The sequence below is a fragment of the Mytilus trossulus genome, chromosome 6 (genome assembly GCF_036588685.1).
Source record: "Mytilus trossulus isolate FHL-02 chromosome 6, PNRI_Mtr1.1.1.hap1, whole genome shotgun sequence".
Taxonomy (NCBI): domain Eukaryota; kingdom Metazoa; phylum Mollusca; class Bivalvia; order Mytilida; family Mytilidae; genus Mytilus; species Mytilus trossulus.
In genome coordinates, this window is record NC_086378.1 from 76,303,892 (window position 1) to 76,327,668 (window position 23,777).

General features: G+C 32.6%; 2 protein-coding genes across 2 annotated transcripts; one reads left to right on the forward strand and one right to left on the reverse strand.

Annotated features, from left to right (window-relative positions):
• Window positions 1–4,935: 4,935 nt before the first annotated feature.
• LOC134723017 (probable E3 ubiquitin-protein ligase MID2) lies at window positions 4,936–7,391 on the forward strand. The gene has a single exon (XM_063586647.1). The coding sequence runs from the start codon at window positions 4,936–4,938 to the stop codon at window positions 6,943–6,945; it is 2,010 nt and encodes a 669-aa protein (XP_063442717.1). The 3' UTR covers window positions 6,946–7,391.
• Window positions 7,392–11,496: 4,105 nt separating this feature from the next.
• LOC134721867 (uncharacterized) lies at window positions 11,497–23,449 on the reverse strand. Its single transcript, XM_063585128.1, has 3 exons — window positions 23,135–23,449; window positions 16,400–16,585; window positions 11,497–13,808 (listed from the first exon to the last, which is right to left on the reverse strand). The coding sequence occupies exons 1-3, from the start codon at window positions 23,427–23,429 to the stop codon at window positions 13,066–13,068; spliced, it is 1,224 nt and encodes a 407-aa protein (XP_063441198.1). The 5' UTR covers window positions 23,430–23,449; the 3' UTR covers window positions 11,497–13,065.
• Window positions 23,450–23,777: the final 328 nt, after the last annotated feature.

Genomic DNA, 23,777 nt, shown 5'->3' on the forward strand with positions numbered 1-23,777 from the left:
AGCTTTCTTTATAACACAATAATTTTATTTTTCGTGTTGAAGATGGGCTGTATAATGAGGTATCTTTGGGTACCCTAAAAAACCACAAAATTTTGAAAAACGTGACCACGGTAGCTTACGACGACATTCATGATTGAAAAATATAATGATTTTCCAATAGTTTGCATATAAATATAGCCGTGTGTTATCCGTTAACTTAAACTCGTTAACTAGACTTTTTCGATACTAGGCACCCTACTATAATAAGTGTAAAGTTGGCTTATTAAGAAGCTAGCATTATTTTGCTTTATCTTGACTCTAATCTAAAAATTGACAAGTTGGGAAAAAGGAGCTGTTGAAGAAAGTTTTCATAAATATAAAAGTTCGACTTTTTTTGTATGTTTCATGTATCATAGGCGCTCCCTGTCACCATTTCACTATTTACGATAGGCGAAAGATACAAAGGGGAAATTAAAACTCATAAACAAAGAACGATCTGACATTGCCATGACAGAATACACAAAGCGACCAAAGGACAATCAACATCCGCCCAAGTCATTTTGCAAAGAAATCGGCTCAAACCGGAGACTTAAAGGCCGTCTTTAAAGGACACTAGCTTGGAGATATATGAAAAATCTAATATACTATTTTTTTGCTCAATCATTAATGAAATGCAAATAGTAAAATAGTAATTCGCTTTTAGCAGCTAGTATGGTTTAATTTTGTCAAAATAAGCTAACAAATATTGATAATGAACTACTTACTTGCAAATGAATAATCAGTCTACCTCATTGATTCCGTATTCATTTGAACTTCAAATAAATGCCTTAGCTTGAGATGGAAAACACGTGAATTGTATGTGTAAAGTTATTTAAAGGATACGAATTTCAACATCGAAAGTAAAACAAAGGATATGTATTTGATTGACTGATGAAATCCAAAAAAGAATCTTTCTTATACAGTTAAAAAAGATGATAAACATTTATTTTTCATCTATTAAATGAAATTGAATAGACATACAAAAATCCAACAGCACGAGTTTGCTAAATTTATTTTTATATCTATATTTATGTTTACATCGCTTATATGGTCATCAGGTCACTTTAGACTCGATAGTTAATTAAATGGCATCTAAACTGAACTACACACGAAACGAAGCTACGTATTTTTGCGACCGTGCCATGTTAATTGATTTATTTTAGACTTTTAATAGTTTGGATAAATGTTTTACACTGTTATAAATCAAATATGAGAATTTGATTAAAATCGGTGAACATGAAATTAACAGCTAGTGCCCCTTAAAACTTGAAGTGAAGTAATTTATTTTTGTTTTTGATTTTTTCCGTGTTCAAGGCCTTAGTGTGATTTTGAGATGAAATTGTGAAATAAAAACACCGTCCCTTTTTTGCTTGTGAATGTTTTGTTCTGCATGTACTGATTTTGACATTGATGTAATGGATGAATACCCATTACCTTTGTTTTTCTAAGCAACTAAGATTTCAACGTTAACTCCCTCAAGCAAAGTTATATGAATTTGGCTATTTTGTAGGGCCTTTTTCGTCACATCACTCTTCAACTGTATATGTTCTTGTACCGAGGTACATCCTTGGCTTTTAAATATTCAGCTTTCAGCGTTTCTTGATGAAGGTATTTCCAGAAAAGCGCTTCTGACGCATGACAATCAAAACATGCTGTTTTAATTTTTTTTCTACAATAATATATATACAAATACAACATTGAAAACTGAAGACTGTGCAACACGAGCTCCAACTAAAACTAGAGATTATGTTTGGTGCTCCAGAAAAAAACAAGCACATTCTGCTTCACATGTGGCACTTCATTAAATTTACAAAACGACATCATTATATTTCAACTTTTTATAAGCTACGATATTATCTAGCTATTATTTTTTTTAATCTCACAGTTTGTATACATTACATTATAGTTTTCAAGAAAAAATAGTACAATATGAAATGATATGATTTTTTGAAGTGGGTCAAATGCCAATTAAGGGTTTGGAGAGCTAAACAGCCATTAAATAAAATTAACGGTACCAATTTTCTTGCACCAGTTGCGCATTTCGACTATACATGTCTCTGTGTAGTGTTTTGCATACTGTTACCTGTAGTTGCATTGTCAATTTTTGTTTACCTTTGGTGTCTTTTAGTTTATACAATTATTGATTCTCAACGTATAAGGTCTGAACTACTTCACTTCAACATGAGATAATTGAGTAGGGTTATTATTCATGTAAGCATTTTTGTATACCATTAAAACGACAGAAAACAGTTTATCAACAACTCAGAAACTAACACTAGTACTGTATTCATATATATAGGAAATGATTCATAATGTCCCTAAAACAACTAACCGACTTTCTTTGAGTAATTTTGCACACATGAAATGAACATCCAACAATTGGTGACCCAGGACCCATGTCAAATATGAAACTTTCTTTCCTACTCTCTCATATTCATTCAAAATAAAGAGCACTGTGACTTTGAGATGAAGAACGGCAGTTTAAGCACTAATGCTTTATGTGGTTCTTTTGCTGTGTTTGTACTGATTCTTTGTAATGGATTGGTACCCAATATCCTGTTTTTATTTGCTATTATGTTTATGACTGTAATACCCTGACTACACTTCAGATTCAGTGAACCTTTAAATTTTTTATCATACAACTTGACAGCATTACACATATACTTAATTTTTTAGGTTTATTTCCAACATTTACATCTGATTAACAAACTATCAAAGGCCATTTCAAGCCATGGCGTCACAACTAAAATAGCCCTTCTGCTATTCAAGTATCTGTAATATTTCACCTATTCATTGATATTATATAAAACAGTCACTTTAACATTGTGGTGTCAGACATTTTCTCTTCCGACATTTATTACAATAATGTCTGTCATGTCGGTTGACAAACGACCATAATTAGGATGATTTGAATACCTTGATGCCCATATTCGTGTCTATAAATATGGTTCTATATATCTAATGATGAGACTATGTCAAATACTTTTCATCTAGTGCATCCAACCTTCCTTTCATTCTTCTGGTATGAGCAGAATTCCACAGGTGATAGGCAGTTCCTTTAACATTATGACATTTTTTCTCACTGTTATACTTTGGCAAGGGTTTCATCAGTTCACTTTTATATACAGAAAGACAGTCTTTCTTGAAAATCAGATTTTTCAAATTTGATAGCTTCAAATTCATTTTCTACATCTTTTTGCTGAAAGTCCATAAAGTTTAAGGCTGTCCATATACAGATCACGGTTCCATTATTCAAACCATTGCCACTTAAATCACTGCAGAAGTCCATATCCTGAGACTTCAACATTCTGTCATTTTCTACATTATACATAAGAAGTTGTACTTTTTCATCAGTTGCGAGGAATGATGGAAAAAATAGATCTTTAAGCTCAGAGTTGGCCTTTGCTTGATAGAATGCATTTTTGATAGTTTGAGCAAACACTTGATACAATGTATTTTCAACATCGTTTTTCCTCATAAAGCTTTTATTGTACAAATTACCATTGAACTCTGAACCTTCATCCCATAATCCTGTTTATGTTGCTTCATCCTCTAATTTGACCTTTTTAGCAACTATATCTGTTACCTCATATTCAAATATGTCTGTATCCTCTGCACATTCATCATTTTCAGTTCCTATTTTAACACGACATCTGTCTATCGTAATATCAGAATGACCATGCCATACGTTATGGTTACCTTTAGAAATGAAATGAAAGAAACTTTATAATGTAGAATTTAATACTTAGTCACGTGCATTTTTGTCTGTTGTATCCATTTTGTAGTAGAAGCGGTTTTTACCTCTGGTCTAGCTATCGTTTGTCATATATTTGCACCGATCTACGTCTATTAAATCTTGTAGAATTGTAAACATCACGCATATCCTAATTTATTTCCTGTGGTCTTCAAGGCTTTCCGTTTTTAAAAAAACTACCATCTTTGATACACAGTCAGGTGGATGGTCAATGAAGATGTTGTTTAAAAATCTAGCTGCCTTTTTCTGCACTTGTTCGGTTGCCTATATTTAAGTATGTTTTGTTGGTTCTGCAAATAATTTATTTTCTGATGACATTGCTGTTTCTGTCATGTCGTTTATGTAGACCAGGACCAGAAGAGGTTCAAGAACTGTGTCTTTAGGGACACCAAACAGTACTGGTACTTGATAAAAGACAGATGCTCCTTCTTAGACAAAGCATTTTGTTCAGGAGTACTGGGGAAATTGTTAAACTATTTTGTTAATTCATTCATCATATTGGTATATTTGTTTTCAGGCGCATAAGTAAATGGATATGTATAATTTGAAAAGAATTGATGTTCAGAGATTTCATTTCGATGAAAACGTTAAAATGAATCTTTAGAACTTGTTATTATTTAAAGGATATAACAAATATTTGTAAAATATTTACCTGCGAGTTAATAAATTTAATAAGTTTTTGTTGCCGCTTGTTTTTGTTGCGCTTCAGCGTTTCTGTGTTCAATTGTTTTCCTCTAGTAGTTTATGCGTTTCCCGTATTTTAAGTTTGTAACCCGGATTTGTTTTCACTTAATCAATGTATGACGTTTGAACAGCGGTGAACTACTGTTGCTTTTTTTCTTTTTATAAAGAATTATTTCCTATGTTTGTTGCAGCAAAATACCTAATTATAAAAATTTCCCGTAATATATAAACCTGAAAAGTTTTAAGCAAAAATAAATAATATAAAAATAATAAATGCAGATAAACTCAGGTGAAGTGATCTCTCATATCCCTTGGGTGCCAAGCCTTATTTAAGTTTTTTCATAAAATAACCTGTATGGCTTTATTGTCTATATTTAGATTTGTTTTATGAATGTAATGTTTAAGTATGTTATCGGTCATTGTTTTTATTAGGGGAGTTTATCTTATTGAGAACACGGAAGTATTTTACCTGTCCTGGCATGGCCGAACTGGAAAATGAATGCGACATTTTTACCTGTCCCATATGTTTAGAAACACTAAAATCTCCTAGAAGTCTACCATGTTTACACAGTTTTTGTGAAATATGTATCGGTGAGTTTATTTCATCAACAGAACGTCAATCAGGACATAAACTTTCGAGTTACCCTTGTCCCGTTTGCAGATCAGTTGTTACGCCCACCGATCCGGGTAACGATACTTCGCAGTGGTTATTGTCTCTTCCGCAAAGTAAACAAATGTGTCAATCAGAAAGAACTGAACAGGAATGCCACATGTGCAAAAAGCAAAACAAATTAAATACAGCAACACACTGGTGTCGGGACTGTGTTGAGGCGTTTTGCAAGGAATGTTTACGTCTCCATAATCTTATGAAGTTTTTTGCAGATCATAAAGTTGTAAAGATCGACGATATAAAAGAGTGTGCCAGTGGAAGCGAGTCTGATTTGAGATTAATTTCTCATTCGTGTCCGATTCACAAGTCAAAAATCTTTGAAGCGTTCTGTTTTAATCACCAGAAACTATGCTGCGTTCTTTGTCTAACACTACAACATAGAGAATGTGAAACTGTTCATGCGATAGATGAAATTTATTATCTGGACAAAAGTGATATATTGTCATCACTAGAATCGGAACTAATCAAAATGAAAAGTAAAGTATATGAATTAAAAGAAGCAAGATGGTTTCACAAGGAACAACTAGATTTCATCTTCACAGAAATTGAATCAAATGCGAAACAGCATGTTTTATGTTTGCAACAGAAACTAGATAGTTTATTGGATGTATTTATAAAGAAACTGAACCTAACCCGTGACGAAGAGAGACTATCTTCTGAAGAAAAGTTGGAGGCAGTTGATAATCTCTCGGGATATATTGAACAATTACAAAACGTGTCAAAAACGGTTCAAGATCAGTGCAATTTAAATCAAACATTTATTTTCTTTGAACAATCCAAAGCCGAGCTAAAATCTGTAGTTCGTGACGTAAAATATGTAATCATTAAAACATCAGTTAATAATGCTGAATTTACTTTTAGCAAAACACTGGACCAAATTTCCAGCGTTGATTCTCTTGGCGATATTGAGTTTTCAACATCTAATCCGATCGATGGTGATGAATTTACTAGACAGTTATATCCATCAAAAAGTATTTTACTTGACAAAAGTAGGCCTCCACTCTGTTATAATAACATTTCATTTAAACGTAACAAGACTGTTAGTTTAAAAGGCTTTACTATTTACGGATGTGTCTTTGTTTCAGAAACCGAAGTTGTTTTAGGCGGAAGTGAGATATATAAGGATGTCTTAACAGGAAACATTAAGACTCTTGACATATCAACTGGAAATATCACATCCGAATATATTATTGCGGACATAGTCAAAAGACTTGCTTATGATTTCGAGAGTGCATCTCTATTTGTGTCATGCGATGGTTCAAAATTTCACTATTTGAAGTTAGTCAATGATGTCAGAGCACATGTAAATCTCGAAAGAATAACCAAAAGCGTTGGAGGTACATGTGTATTTGAAAATAATGTGTATGTAATTGTCGAAAAAATCGTGAAAAAAGTAAGCATCGACACCTTAGAGAACGACGTCATTCCAGAAACGTGTTTTAAGACTGATACCGTCTTTACATTTCTTAACGGACTTGAAATTGACTGCAAGAATAAACGTTTACTATACACATCTTCAGATTATGAGGTAGTGTGTTCGTCATTAGAGGGTCATAAAATCTTTTCTTATAAAGATCATAATATGGAAAGTTATTGTTTAGCCATCTTTTCACAAGGTGAAATATTGATAGGTGATATTAATGGCTCCGTATATCTTTTATCAAAAGACGGTAAGAAAAAAAGGACTGTTATCAAGAAAGGCAAAAAGGTGGTCCCAATTTGGGATATCTGTTTAAACAAATATAATACGAGTTCGGTTATTTGTGGACCTGACTTCATAGAAGTATATGACATTGTTTCTGCTAAACAAAAGATATAACATTTGAAGACATTGATTAATTTTTGATTTAACACTTATTAATAATCAATCAGTGTACTTATGCATAGATTCATATAGCGTTAAAAGTTAGAAAAATGCAGATAATTTTGATAAATGATGATACAATAAGATAGATAGATAAAGTAGCGTAATTTCATTTACATTTAGTGGAATATGTAATAGGAAATTATTTTTATTTATATATTAAGAATGAGTGAACACTCTTTATTTTTATAAGAATGCTGTGCGATTGCACTGTTTTGAATATCTGAGGAAGGTGACAACAAAATATAGAAAACTCGAAAGAACAGTTTTTAATTATATCGAAAAAAATACTTTTCCAGTGAATTTTAGCAAATTTGTTAATAGTATAGTCATTGACCAGGAGTCTAAATAATATGGCTTTTTTGTTCTTAAGTTACAACATCTACAACTTGTTATATACAATGAAATATTAATAAAACGTTATTTGTTATGCTTATCATTATTTCATTTCTTGGCTCTACAGAACCTAAAATCATGTGTTTGAATGAACTAACAAGAATAGTGAGTTGAATTACAAATAAAATGATGAACGCTTGAATGTTTGATGTTTAATGCCTTTTTTATCGCACCATACAATATCATATTCAGTTTATCAGAAAAGGAGTAGGTCCGGTAAGGCCTGATTTCGGCCTCAATTTTCAAGTTCATCTAACGAAAGACTTTAGACATTTTTTAAACACTCAAGTGTCTATTCCAATTGATTCAATTAGTTTATGGAAAGATTTCAACTGATTACCTTATTAGAAACGTTCCGATTCAAGCTTAAATATGAAAAATCTATCAAATACGCAAACAATAGTCACTTTTCAGATGGTTTTGTCAAAAATGAAAGTGGCCGCGGAAACCGTCTAAAATGTAACTTAAAATGATCAAATTGTGAAGATTTCAGTAACTTAGCACGACATAATGATGCTAGTGTTCGATATATTTGCATTGTATTATCAGCCCATATTTATGTAGCAACAGCATTCTACTTTTCGACAAATATCTTAACGATTACATATTCACAACTTCTAAAACTGCTATATTTTGGGGCCAAAAAGGGGTCTTACTGAACCTACTCCTTAGGGAACAACAGCAGAAGTAAACATATGTCATACCACAAGAAAACTGACGATTGAATTTTATTCCTAATAAATTGCTATAAGCGGAGTTCAAACTCATCTCTGTGTTGACATGCTAGTGCAAGTGTAAATTTAACGTTAAATACAAGAAAAGAACGGAATTTGTTAATGAGACAGCAAAGAAATGATTTTAAAACCATAACCCTTAATAATTATTCCATTTTGCCTAATTGCTAAAAAGCAAATCAATACATTCACAGCAATAAATTATAATAATTTATATCAAACAAAATGATACAAAAGTTTTAAAAGTGCAGTTAAATTCATGTGAGATGACGCCTGCAAAATATCTGAAGTAGCAAATTATGACGATAAGTCACATTAGAGATTACAGCGTTTTGAATGTAGGTGTTTGTTTTTGTTACGCCTTTCAGCGTTTCTGTTTTACCTTTTTTTCCTCTATAGTTGATATGATTCCATCGGTATTATTTTGTAACCCAAAATTGTTTACTCTCAATCGATTCATGACTTTTGATCAATGGTATACTACTGTTGCAGTCCACCGGACGTTTTTACATGGTTATTCTTCTACTTGTAACCAAAAGAAATTTACTTTTTCTGATTATTAACCCAATTGGGGCCAGGATAACTGATAACTTATTTTTCAAGGTAATACTCCAACTGGTCATCATGGTAATTCGTTTTTTTAAGTGAAAGGTTTAGCTAGCTTTAAAATCAGGTTAAATCCACCATTTTACAAGTCAGAAATATGACAGTTGATGTGCTTGAGCTTTTATTTTTTCTTAGAGTTTTTATTATTGTTGTGTGATTTTACTTTATTCATGGTAATTCTCCAACTTGTCTGTAACGTGTTGTCAGTTTAGCTTGTTTAGCATGGTGATTATCTCACGTGTGACGAAGTTGTCGTCAGGGTAACTTGATGTTGGTGGGGATTCTCTTATTTTTCGTCAGGGTAATTTGATGTCATGGTGAAATTTCCACTAGCCATCTGGGTTACACTGCTTTGTAAAAAGATATAACTAAATTATCGACTGACAGACAGGAGATGTCTGAAAAATCAAATTAATTATTATTTACAAATCAAACTGCTTGCTTAATATGGAAGACTGTTCTGTCCAGAAATACGATGTGTTTGTAGTATAACACACACTCTAAAGTGGGGTATATGAAAAAAAATAATTTAAATAAAGGCTATAATAATAAACCGCTGTTCAAAAGACAAAAATCGATTGAGAGAAACCAAATCATGGTTAACAACTAAAACCGAGAGAACCACACCAATCATAAAGAGGAAAACAACGAAACAATAGAAACACTTAAGTGCAACAAAAAAACAAACGACAATGCAACATACACAGAAACGACCAATAAGATAACAACTGCTATTTTCCTGAAAAATGGTGGGTTGAATCAAACCTCGCACTTTTATGGTAATGTTAGATATACAAATATATTACTAATATGGCAACATTACATGACAGGAATACAGTACAAGTAAATGCAAGATCATTCAGGACAGAGAAATATACAAACAAAAGTGCACACGCTGAAATGTCTCGTCTTTACTAATTATTGATATTACATGTATGTTGATAGTCCTAAATATAAAACTTAATTACAACTGTCACATAAAATAACTATAAACCAAGAAAACTAAACGTTGACCAATGAACCATGAAAATAAAAATGAGGTCAAGGTCAGATGAACCATGCCAGGCAGGCATATGCGGCTCACAATTCTTCAATACAACAAATATAATTGACCTATAGTTTAAGAAAAACAGACCACAACACAAAAACTTAAGACTGAGCAATGTATCATGAAATTGAGGTCAATGTCAAATAAACCCTGCGCGACTGACAAACAAATCATAAAATATTTCCATACACCAATTATAGTTGACCTGTAACATATAGTATGTGGGAAAAAAGATTAAAACTCAAAACTTAACTTTGATCACTGACCCATAAAAATGAAGTCTAGGTCAGATGACACTTGTGATCTAGACATGTACACCTTAGAATCATTCCATACACCAAATATAGTAGACATATTGCAAACAGTATCAGAAAAACAGACCAAAACAAAAAACCTTATTTGTAACCACTGGGACATGCGAATGAGTCAAGGTCAGATAACACTTTACATTCCTTTCATACACAGACTGTTGCTCATAGTATCTGAGTTATGGGCTTGACCGCCAAAACTTAACCTTGTTCACTGATCCATGAAATGAGGTCAAGGTCAAGTGAAAACTGTCTAACGGAAATGAGGACCTTTCAATGTATGCAGATACCAAATATGGTTATCATATTACTTATAATAAGAAAGAATTTAACATTACAAAAAAAGTAGTCACTGTACCCTGAAAATGAGGTCAAGGACATTGGACATGTGACTGACGGAAACTTCGTAGCATGAGGCATTCGGCATTCAAATACAAAATATGAAGCATCCAGGGCCTCCACCTTCTAAAGTATAACGCTTTTAAGAAGTAAGCTAACGCCGCAGCCGCCGCCGGAACACTATCCCTTTGTCGAGCTTTCTGCAACAAAAGGTCGCAGGATCGACAAAAAACAATGCAACAGTACATTTGAACTGGATACTCTAAGGTCATACTGTTTCTACATATGAGATGCCTGTACCAAGTCAGGAATATGACAGTTGTGTTTTGTTCCTTTAATGTGTTTAGACCTTTGGATTATGCCATTTGGTAAGGGAACGTCCAGACTCGTTTTTTCTTTCTTTTTAGAGGTTTACCTCATACATCACATGGCCGATACGATCAGGCTGGCTAAAAAAAGTAGCTGTAAAACGGCGTGTACAATATTGCTCAAAATATTTCAACTTGGAACTCCCTCTGTCAATTTGGACCTAAACGGGTTATATGCGTTCTATATGCGTTTATTGTAAAAGTGAACAAAATGTTCAAATAAAAAATAGCATTTTTTGCATCATCAGACAGTTGAAATCATTATATTAACCGACATTGCTCCTCTGCCTGTTTTCTTTTGTTTGTTCCCTTTTATTAAAGACACACTCCATAAAACTACTTCTAAACGATTCAAAAATAAACGCATCACTTCTAATTTATATAAGTCTGTTATTTTAAAGTGTGTTAACTAGAACGAAACACCTGACCGTCATCCTTATACACTTATGTACGCCGGGGAGCGAAATTCGTCTTTTATTCTCCACAATGTACACATAAAAGTCATCATGGTCATGACGAGAACAATTTCCATAACCTTTTCATAATCCACAGGATAGTTTAGCCAAAAATCCAAAACTTTGACGATGCAAGTCAACACATATTGATATCTGTACCAACAATTACACCAATATATACAAGCATAAAGAGTAAACAGTGCAAACAAATTTGGTTTCATATTAACAAACTAACGGAATAAAAAAATAATGGTCATAAAAAACATTTTATAGACTATACATTTGCATATACTACTGACCCTGAAGGAGCCTATATCACGCACTTGACAAAAAAAGTTGACACAACACAACAGCATCTAACAACAAAAACTCTTATAATGAGTCAAGTGATGGTCCTTTGATTTACTTGTGTTGCTCATGATGATGTTCTTCGATGTTTTAGTCTATTCATTCCATTATTGTCAAGTACTAGTATGTATTCGTATCCTCACAATGGCTCAGAACGTGTAAAACTTGCTAAATTGTGCATGCCCGATATTGTGTTTTTGGGCATGCCCAGTTCTATATTTATCTGTACTCATTCATACCTGAACACCCTTAGGTATTTTTTTTTTTTAATTGGAAAGTACATATATGCTGACATTCTCAACATTGAGCAATTGCCAGTTTTATTATAATTTTTTATTTTATTATCTTTAACGGATTTCAGGATTTGTTTAGATAATATTTAACATTTTACCCTAATTTTTAGTTGAGTTGACAGGTGTTACGGTTGGAGCACAACTAAATCAACTCTAAATTAAACATCAACAGTATCATTGTTACAAATTTCGGTCTAGTGGCTTCAGAAAAAAATAATAAAGGGCTGCGCTTTAGCGCATGATACGCCCGTTGCTCTTTTAACTGTTACATTGATATATTCACCAGAGTTGCATAAAATCCCCCTTTTTTAAGTATAAATTTAAAATTCATTACTTAAGAAAACGTAAAATCTAAAACTTGTCAATAGATATAAACAATTTATCAAAGTTGCATAAAATTTTGTGAAAGTGTTAGTTATTGTCCCAAAACTGGAAAATCCCCCCTTTTTTAAGCATAAAAATTCATAACAAGGAAATGTAAAATCTGAAATTTATAACATTGAAAGGGAGCTTACATCAATAGATATAAACAATTCACCAAAGTTTCATGGACATTGGTGAAAGCCTTTTTGAGTTATTGTTTGAAGTGTGGACGACGGATCATCTTTTTTATGAATAAAGCCCCATAAATCCAAAACTTAAAATCTGAAATTTAAAAATACGAAAGGGAGCTTACGTCAATAGATATAAACAATTCACCTAAGTTTCATGGAAATGATAACTGTCTCACAACCAAAATTGAGCTTATACTATTCAGGTATCTGCAATATTTCACCTGTTTATTGACATTATACATTGTTATATAAAACAATCACTTACATGACTTAAACATTGTGGTGTCAGACATTTTCTCTTCTTGAATTTATTACAAGAATGTTTGTGATGTTGGTTGACAAACGACCATAATAAGGATGGTTTAAATACTGTAAATTCAGAAATCATTGCAATGTTTTTATTATTGTGAAAAAATGCAACAATGTTATAAATATCGCAATAATTAAAACTTACATACATTTTAAAATGTTTAAATGAATCAAACAGGATTTTTCTGAAAATCGCAAAAAATCAAATCACATTTTTGTCTAAATCTAAAAATCGCAATAATTTCTGAATTTACAGTACCTTGATGACCATATTCGTTTCTATATTAAAATATAATTTTGTATTTCTAATGATGAGACTATGTCCAATACTTTTCATCCAGTGCATCCAACCTTTCTTTCATTCTTCTGGTATGAGCAGAATTCCACAGGTGATAGGCAGTTCCTTTAATATTTTGATTTTTTTTCTCACTGTCGTATTTTGGCAAGGGTCTCATCAGCTCACTTTGATATATAGAAAGAATATCATCTGGCAGTCTTTCTTGAAAACCAGATTTTTCAAATTTGATAGCTTCAAATTCATTTTCTAAATCTCTTTGCTGAAAGTCCATAAAGTTTAAGGCCATCCATATACAGATCACGGTTCCATTATTCAAACCATTGTCACTTATATCACTGAAGAGTTCCATATCCTGAGACTTCAACATTCTGTCATTTTCTACATTATACATAAGAATCTCTACATTTTCATTTGTGGCCAGGAATGAAGGAATAAATAAATCTTTAAGCTCAGAGTTGGCCTTTGCTTGATAGAATGCATTTGTTATAGTTTGAGCAAATACTTGATCCATGATATTTTCAACTTCATTGTGTTTCCTCATGAAGCTTTCATTGTAAACAGGATCATTTAACTCTGTATCTTCATCCAAACCTCCTGTGTCTTCAGCATCATCCTGTATTTTGACCCTTTTAGCAACTGGATCTGTTAAATCATATTCAAGAATGTCTGTATTCTCTCCAGAGCCATCATTTTCAGTTCCTATTTTAACAAGACATCTGTCTATTGTAATATCTGGATGACCATGCCATACCTTATGGTTACCTTTAGAAATAAAATAAAATTGAATATAGGATTTAATACTAGTACATTTTTTCTACAGCTTATTGGACTTAACCTGAAACTGATTAACTCACCAAATGCAGCATCTGAGAGATCAGTTTTGTTTCTATAGTAGCATATTTTCTAAATAAACTTTACCTTATCATAAATACAAGGATTCAAATTTGGTACCCAGACTCGCATTTCACCTACAAAAGACTCATCAGTGACGATCTAATCATGAAAGTTAGACCAAATAAAGTACAAATTTGAAGACCATTTAGGATCCAAAATTCATAAATTTTGGCTTTTGAGCTTAGGTACCTTAATCTTATATAAATTTTATAACATGTAGCTATAATTTTGCCTTTATTCAAAGGCAGTACATGTATAAAATATCATGTATACCCTAAAATGGTTTTTGGCCCTTATCAGTGATTTTTTTATAAATAAATATGATGAAGTGGGTTGAGTGTAATGATTAACATAGAAATACATGTAGACCTGAATGTTGTCATTTCTCTCTTACAATTCTTGTCAAGTGATCACCTGAATGTTGTCATTTCTCTCTTACAACTCTTGTCAAGTGATCACCTGAATGTTGTCATTTCTCTCTTATAACTCTTGTCAAGTGATCACCTGAATGTTGTCATTTCTCTCTTATAACTCTTGTCAAGTGATCACCTGAATGTTGTCATTTCTCTCTTACAACTCTTGTCAAGTGATCACCTGAATGTTGTCATTTCTCTCTTGTAACTCTTGTCAAGTGATCACCTGAATGTTGTCATTTCTCTCTTACAACTCTTGTCAAGTGATCACCTGAATGTTGTCATTTCTCTCTTGTAACTCTTGTCAAGTGATCACCTGAATGTTGTCATTTCTCTCTTATAACCCTTGTCAAGTGATCACCTGAATGTTGTCATTTCTCTCTTATAACTCTTGTCAAGTGATCACCTGAATGTTGTCATTTCTCTCTTATAACTCTTGTCAAGTGATCACCTGAATGTTGTCATTTCTCTCTTATAACTCTTGTCAAATGATCACCTGAATGTTGTCATTTCTCTCTTGTAACTCTTGTCAAGTGATCACCTGAATGTTGTCATTTCTCTCTTACAACTCTTGTCAAGTGATCACCTGAATGTTGTCATTTCTCTCTTCTAACTCTTGTCAAGTGATCACCTGAATGTTGTCATTTCTCTCTTATAACTCTTGTCAAGTGATCACCTGAATGTTGTCATTTCTCTCTTATAACTCTTGCCAAGTGATCACCTGAATGTTGTCATTTCTCTCTTATAACCCTTGTCAGGTGATCACCTAAATGTTGTCATTTCTCTCTTATAACTCTTGTCAAGTGATCACCTGAATGTTGTCATTTCTCTCTTACAATTCTTGTCAAGTGATCACCTGAATGTTGTCATTTCTCTCTTATAACTCTTGTCAAGTGATCACCTGAATGTTGTCATTTCTCTCTTACAATTCTTGTCAAGTGATCACCTGAATGCTGATGTTTAGAAAATCAAATGAAATAGACTGTTATATATTTCAACTTTGATAGAAATGAACAAGTTATTTTAAATGAAAAAAGGTAAAACCCTAGTTATATTTTTCCAAGTTTTGACAACTTTATCAGACAATGATAACAAATGCTATGCTTAGGGGATATAGAAAATGAAAAGTGCTCATGTATTATCAAAAAGGTAGCAACAGATAAAAGCTTCCATTGGAATCATCATAATAAAATTACAGACCAAATTTCAAATAATTACTTAAACATGTAAAAGCTGAAGTCTTCATCTACATGATGCAGGAAATTAAAAAAAATACGTTAAGTAGGTGTTAAAAAAAATTATATGGTCAAACAACATGAACAAAAAAAGAAAGCCTGTGAGATATGAAAATAGTTTATGTATAATATGATACAACAAAACATTTCAAAATGAAAGACCAAATATCATATTGGTATTCCATTACAAAGTTCCAAGCTGTGTACTAGTAATATGTAACAAAATTTTAGATGGTTGAAAGGATAGACAAAAGGACAAGAAATTAATTCAAGACAGAAAGACGGACATGGCAAAAATACACCCTTCTGTGATATATATATATTGCACATATATATACAAAATACATACATATATTACAGGTATTATTAAGGATGTTCTTAGGTGAGGTTTTGGAATTTGTGTCAAATGTTTGGACTCCTTGGTGTTTTTCCATACAATACAATATAAAATATTTTGCCCCATAACATCAATTTTTTTTTCATATAAGACTTAATTAATAGCTCATGAAAGGTCATTTACCAAAATTTTAGAAGATTCTTGATTTTCTTTCTTTTGTTTTGAGACCCAAATAATACCATTGCAAATATAAGGTAAAAGTCTGAGTCAGCCTTTTCCCGCAATATTTTAAATCTAAAATATCTTGAAAAGGAGGTCCATGACCTATCAATATTTTTAGCTTATCTTTATCCTTAATTGATGCTCTACCAGCTTATAGTATCAATTTTAATTTCTTAATGTTTACCTAACCACACCTACATGTATGTAAGTACATCCTTAAGATGTTTATAAATCAAATATATCATTTCTTACCAAAAGATGTTTCTCCCAGTTTAAGATCTTCACCACATGCTGGACATTTCTGATTTGGAAACTGTTTATCATTCATATAACCTCCTGATGAACTTAATGGTCCAAACAAATGGTGGCTAAGAATTGCCTGTATTTCTGTCACAGTGGTTGCCTTTTTAACTTTTAACAACAGACTGTTGTTGTTTTCTGAAATAGAATGAATGAATGAATGTATCTTTATTGCAAAAGGATGGACATGCTATGGCAAGATTAACAACATGTATTACATAATATAAAACATGAATAGACAGCAAAAATTGAAAAAAAAAATTACTAACACATATACATGTACATATATCTACAGATATTTCATGCAAGTTTATATGAAGCTGATTATGCTATATCATGTATATCTCTCAGATCAGTTCAGCTATAAAAATTAATTAATTTTTCAAATGTAATTTCATTTACTGCAGTAATTTGCTCTTGGTCATGACTATAAACATGATACATGATAGATTGTTACATGTAGCACATAATACATGTATGTAGCTGTAGAACTGTACATGTAGCTCATTGATCATGTCAGGACTATAAACATGATACATGGTAGATTGTTACATGTAGCACATAATACAAATATGTAGCTGTGGAACTGTACATGTAGCTCATTGATCATGTCAGGACTATAAACATGATACATGGTAGATTGTTACATGTAGCACATAATACATGTATGTAGCTGTGACCCTGTACATGTAGCTCATTGATCATGTTAGGACTAAAAACATGATACATGGTAGATTGTTACATGTAGCACATAATACAAATATGTAGCTGTGGAACTGTACTAGTAGCTCATTGATCATGTCAGGACTATAAACATGATACATGGTAGATTGTTACATGTAGCACATAATACAAATATGTAGCTGTGGAACTGTACTAGTAGCTCATTGATCATGTCAGGACTATAAACATGAAACATGGTAGATTGTTACATGTAGCACATAATACAAATATGTAGCTGTGGAACTGTACATGTAGCTCATTGATCATGTCAGGACTATAAACATGATACATGGTAGATTGTTACATGTAGCACATAATACAAATATGTAGCTGTGGAACTGTACATGTAGCTCATTGATCATGTCAGGACTATAAACATGATACATGGTAGATTGTTACATGTAGCACATAATACAAATATGTAGCTGTGGAACTGTACTAGAAGCTCATTGATCATGTCAGGACTATAAACATGATACATGGTAGATTGTTACATGTAGCACATAATACAAATATGTAGCTGTGGAACTGTACATGTAGCTCATTGATCATGTCAGGACTAAAAACATGATACATGGTAGATTGTTACATGTAGCACATAATACATGTATGTAGCTGTAGAACTGTACATGTAGCACATTGATCATGTTAGGACTAAAAACATGATACATGGTAGATTGTTACATGTAGCACATAATACAAATATGTAGCTGTGGAACTTTACATGTAGCTCATTGATCATGTTAGGACTAAAAACATGATACATGGTAGATTGTTACATGTAGTACATAATACAAATATGTAGCTGTGGAACTGTACATGTAGCTCATTGATCATGGCAGGACTATAAACATGATACATGGTAGATTGTTACATGTAGCACATAATACAAATATGTAGCTGTGGAACTGTACTAGAAGCTCATTGATCATGTCAGGACTATAAACATGATACAAGGTAGATTGTTACATGTAGCACATAATACAAATATGTAGCTGTGGAACTGTACATGTAGCTCATTGATCATGTCAGGACTATAAACATGAAACATGGTAGATTGTTACATGTAGCACATAATACAAATATGTAGCTGTGGAACTGTACATGTAGCACATTGATCATGTCAGGACTATAAACATGATACATGGTAGATTGTTACATGTAGCACATATTACAAATATGTAGCTGTGGAACTGTACATGTAGCTCATTGATCATGTTAGGACTAAAAACATGATACATGGTAGATTGTTACATGTAGCACATAATACAAATATGTAGCTGTGGAACTGTACTAGTAGCTCATTGATCATGTCAGGACTATAAACATGATACATGGTAGATTGTTACATGTAGCACATAATACAAATATGTAGCTGTGGAACTGTACTAGTAGCTCATTGATCATGTCAGGACTATAAACATGAAACATGGTAGATTGTTACATGTAGCACATAATACAAATATGTAGCTGTGGAACTGTACTAGAAGCTCATTGATCATGTCAGGACTATAAACATGATACAAGGTAGATTGTTACATGTAGCACATAATACAAATATGTAGCTGTGGAACTGTACATGTAGCTCATTGATCATGTCAGGACTATAAACATGAAACATGGTAGATTGTTACATGTAGCACATAATACAAATATGTAGCTGTGGAACTGTACATGTAGCACATTGATCATGTCAGGACTATAAACATGATACATGGTAGATTGTTACATGTAGCACATATTACAAATATATAGCTGTGGAACTGTACATGTAGCTCATTGATCATGTTAGGACTTTAAACATGATACATGGTAGATTGTTACATGTAGCACATAATACAAATATGTAGCTGTGACCCTGTACATGTAGCTCATTGATCATGTCAGGACTATAAACATGATACATGGTAGATTGTTACATGTAGCACATAATACAAATATGTAGCTGTGGAACTGTACATGTAGCTCATTGATCATGTCAGGACTATAAACATGATACATGGTAGATTGTTACATGTAGCACATAATGCAAATATGTAGCTGTGGAACTGTACATGTAGCTCATTGATCATGTCAGGACTATAAACATGATACATGGTAGATTGTTACATGTAGCACATAATACAAATATGTAGCTGTGGAACTGTACATGTAGCTCATTGATCATGTCAGGACTATAAACATGATACATGGTAGATTGTTACATGTAGCACATATTACAAATATGTAGCTGTGGAACTGTACATGTAGCTCATTGATCATGTCAGGACTTTAAACATGATACATGGTAGATTGTTACATGTAGCACATAATACAAATATGTAGCTGTGGAACTGTACATGTAGCTCATTGATCATGTCAGGACTAAAAACATGATACATGGTAGATTGTTACATGTAGCACATAATACAAATATGTAGCTGTGGAACTGTACATGTAGCTCATTGATCATGTCAGGACTATAAACATGATACATGGTAGATTGTTACTAGTAGAACATAATACAAATATGTAGCTGTGGAACTGTACATGTAGCTCATTGATCATGGCAGGACTATAAACATGATACATGGTAGATTGTTACATGTAGCACATAATACAAATATGTAGCTGTGGAACTGTACATGTAGCTCATTGATCATGTCAGGACTATAAACATGATACATGGTAGATTGTTACATGTAGCACATAATACAAATATGTAGCTGTGGAACTGTACATGTAGCTCATTGATCATGTCAGGACTATAAACATGATACATGGTAGATTGTTACATGTAGCACATAATACAAATATGTAGCTGTGGAACTGTACATGTAGCTCATTGGTCATGTCAGGACTATAAACATGATACATGGTAGATTGTTACATGTAGCACATAATACAAATATGTAGCTGTGGAACTGTACATGTAGCTTATTGATCATGTTGATCTGATGATATTGATGACAATTTGCAGACCTTAAATAATATATTGTTTGTTTCCCTAATCTCCAACCTGCCAAGCCAGGTAGGGAAATAATTTCTTTTTTCAAAAAGCTGTAACAATGTCGATCCGGCAACATGGGCAAACCTGAAAATCAGAATTGAATAACATATTATTTGAATTAGTTTTGACAATAAAATTTTATGAGTCACACTGTTTTTGCAGGGTCAGTCAGGACAGGATTGAGGAAACAAACAATATTTTATTTTAGGTCTTATTCATATTATCAAATAATTAGGAGATCTGGTGTCTTCCTTATAAGGCAACAAGAAACGTCAATCACCCACATGAACAAATGATGTAGCGTCAAATCAAGAATTAAGTAAGTGACAAAAAAGTAAATTTGGATGTAAAAAATCTAAATCTAAATTATTCTAAATCAACATGATCAATAAATATTCTTTTTTTGATATGCAAGAAAAAAACTGTGTAAATTTTTATCAAGGACTCAGGTAGTTTTGTGATAATATACATTATAAGTTTATAGATGAATAAATCAATATTTATGTAAGATTTGACATGTCATAGTTGGTGTACATGTACAAAATGTACATGTATTATGTATATCAAAGATAAGATTCAAACCAAATAATAAATTATGTGCTTAAATAATCATGATTTTATAATTTTACTTGAGACTCACAAGGGCAATACATCTATTTATCGGTCGTCCCACTGTCTATATCACTCTGTTCAGCTCTTAATATTATTCCGTATCATGTCTTTGTGACGTCAAATACGTTGACCCGGCCTTAATAACTTTGACCCGGACATATCAGCGACGTCATAATGTTTAAACCGACGTTAATAACTTTCACCCGAACTTATCAAGTCATCTTTTATGTGCTGGTAAAACAAAGAAAACACTTCTGAAACATGCAAATATAGCCCGATAAATCGATTATCAGATTATCTGCATATTGATATTGTAAAATATCAGCTGCTTGACATAATATGAAGGCTTTTTGATCTCGTTCGCTACGCTCACTCGACAAAAAGCTTCATATCATGTCTCGCAGCTGATATTTTACGATATCAACATGCAGATAACCTGATAATCGATACTTATTATATACTAAGTAGTAAATACAGATAAATTGTAAGTGTTATACAATCAATGGCAAGTGTGCTGTATCAGCCAACTGTGATGATATCGATATTAGCACAGTTGCAAAAGCTTTATCACACCTTTAATCTGTATGACGTTACGTCATCAATTGCAGTCACTGTTGCAAAGGCCTTATCAAATCCCTAATCTGTATGACGTCATGTCAAACCTTTAATCTGTATGACGTCATTTCAAACCTCACTATTTGTATGACGCCATGTCATGTCACATAAATAACATCTACTTGAGGTATATATAATAAAGTGTATATAATATGGCCTTTTCAATATCACACACCGTATCAACCCTCAACCAAAATTATCCCTCGAGCAGAGCTCTTGGGATTATATTGGTGTCTCGGGTTGATACAGATGCAATATTGAAAAAGCCATATGATATTCTCCTTAAATGTATATAGTACATTACACAGATGAAAAATTTAAACGTTTACATTGTCAAAGATTGTTAAGGGGGCTTGCGGGTCTAAATCAACTTTTTTTTCTTAAATAGGAATTTTCCTATGTTTTCTATGATTAAACTTTATCTTAAACCTAATAGTAATATAAAATAAAAATATGGGGTCACTGTTCATTTAAGTAACAAATCTGCCTCCGAAAGAAGCATACATTTTTGTAAATGTCCTTTTTTTTCTGTTGAACTAAAAGGAAGTATCGGTAATATCGAAATAAAAAAAGAACTAAACTACAGAAATTGCTTAAATTTTACAATTATTTAGTCTATGTACAGCTTGTTTGGAAACAATAATAAAAAAATACAGGTCATCGATGAGTTAAACATTGTTAAAAAAGATTTCAATTCAAACATTAAAAATTGACATTTTTGCACCAAAGGGAGATAATTTTGAGATTTTTCAATGATAGAAACATTTTTAATCATCTATGGCCAAACCAAATCGATATGTCTTGGTGATTTTTGTACCATACTATAAAGTAATAACTAAATAGTGTAATAAATAAAATTTGTAATGAAAAAATGTTTTATTTTTTGCTGAATTTTTTATACATGTACATGATGTACATTGTACCCGCAAGCCTCCTAAATAAAAAATAAAGATATGCATGTCAATGTTTGAGAGGGAAGACCTTAATTGGAACTCCAGGATCAGGTGCTTTAAAGCTAGGAATTTCGGGATGATACTTTGGGGAACTGGGACTTCTTTTTTTCGAATTTCCGGATGTTGAGATCTAAAAGACTTTAAAATCAGGATCTCAAGGCGTTTTAACCCCATCAAGACCCCTCTGAGCCTCCCCTCCCCCCCCCCCCCCCCCCTCCATGCTTGATAAAAAAAATAACAACAATTTAAAAAAAAATATAAGAATGATTGCTACTTTTCTTTACTTTTGATGGATCTTTAGTATTTATAATCAAATGATAATCTGTTGTTTAAATTGTAAATTAACTCTCTCATGCTCTCTTTTTTTCTTGACGCTAATATTTTTCTACATGTCGATTCTTGATGCAGGTTCTTGTTCATTTGTTGTGGCTAAAATACTTCTTGTCGCTAATTAGAGAGACCAGGAAATCTGTGACATTTGACACTTGACTTAAGAAACTTCGGTTACACTAGTGTGGCTGGGCCTTATATTTTACAAGAACAGCTGAGATGTCTAGCAATGCCAACATGGCCAATGGTAGAGAAACAAAGAATTAAAAAATAATTTATGAACGAGGTTATACAACAGGCAAAATGACAGTTTGGGCTCATGTAAGAAAAAGTGGGGTATCCCCTGTTTTCAGAGTACACCCCAATTTCCTGGGGTTAAAAAAATCCAATTTACAGTGGCTTTCTTTTTCTATTTCAATTTTAATATGCCATATTATGATTTAACTGTATTTGAACTCTACATACCATCTTGTAAAAAATTAAACAGCCTAATAATGCAATCTCTTAAAGTTTCCTTGTTCTCTCCACAGTAACTCTCCGTAATTTCTTTAATAGCTTTCGTCCAAAACCAGTAACAGGGTAACCCTTCTCCGACAGAGTACTCAACGCTTGCATTTGGAAATGATTGTTTGTCTTGTGCATTTGTATGTAATATCTTTATGTTATGAAAAAGTCTATTGTTAATAAATAAATCATTTTCAACTGAATAATCACTAAAGCACTGCCTAAAAATATTTTCAAGATTTTTTCTAATTTCCATAATCTTCGAACTGTTTAGTACTGGGGAACGAAACTAGAAACTGAGACTCAATATCGAATCTCTTTCCGATGATGAAGGAGCACCTCATTTGATGAGTAATCCTGCGTTTATACAAGAAGATCTATTTAAGACCATTTAAGATCGCAACTTGGGACCCGAGACAACGGTGCTAGTATTGGCATGCATTTGTCTATTGTTGTCTTCTCTTCTTCTTTTGTTACAGAAAACCACCAACGTACTGATGTTAACTTTCCGGCGCATGCCTAGTTAATGTTTTCAAAATAAATTTATCTGAATAATTTTTGTCAAATCATAAATTAACAAATATTTCTTGTTCAAAGTTGTTGC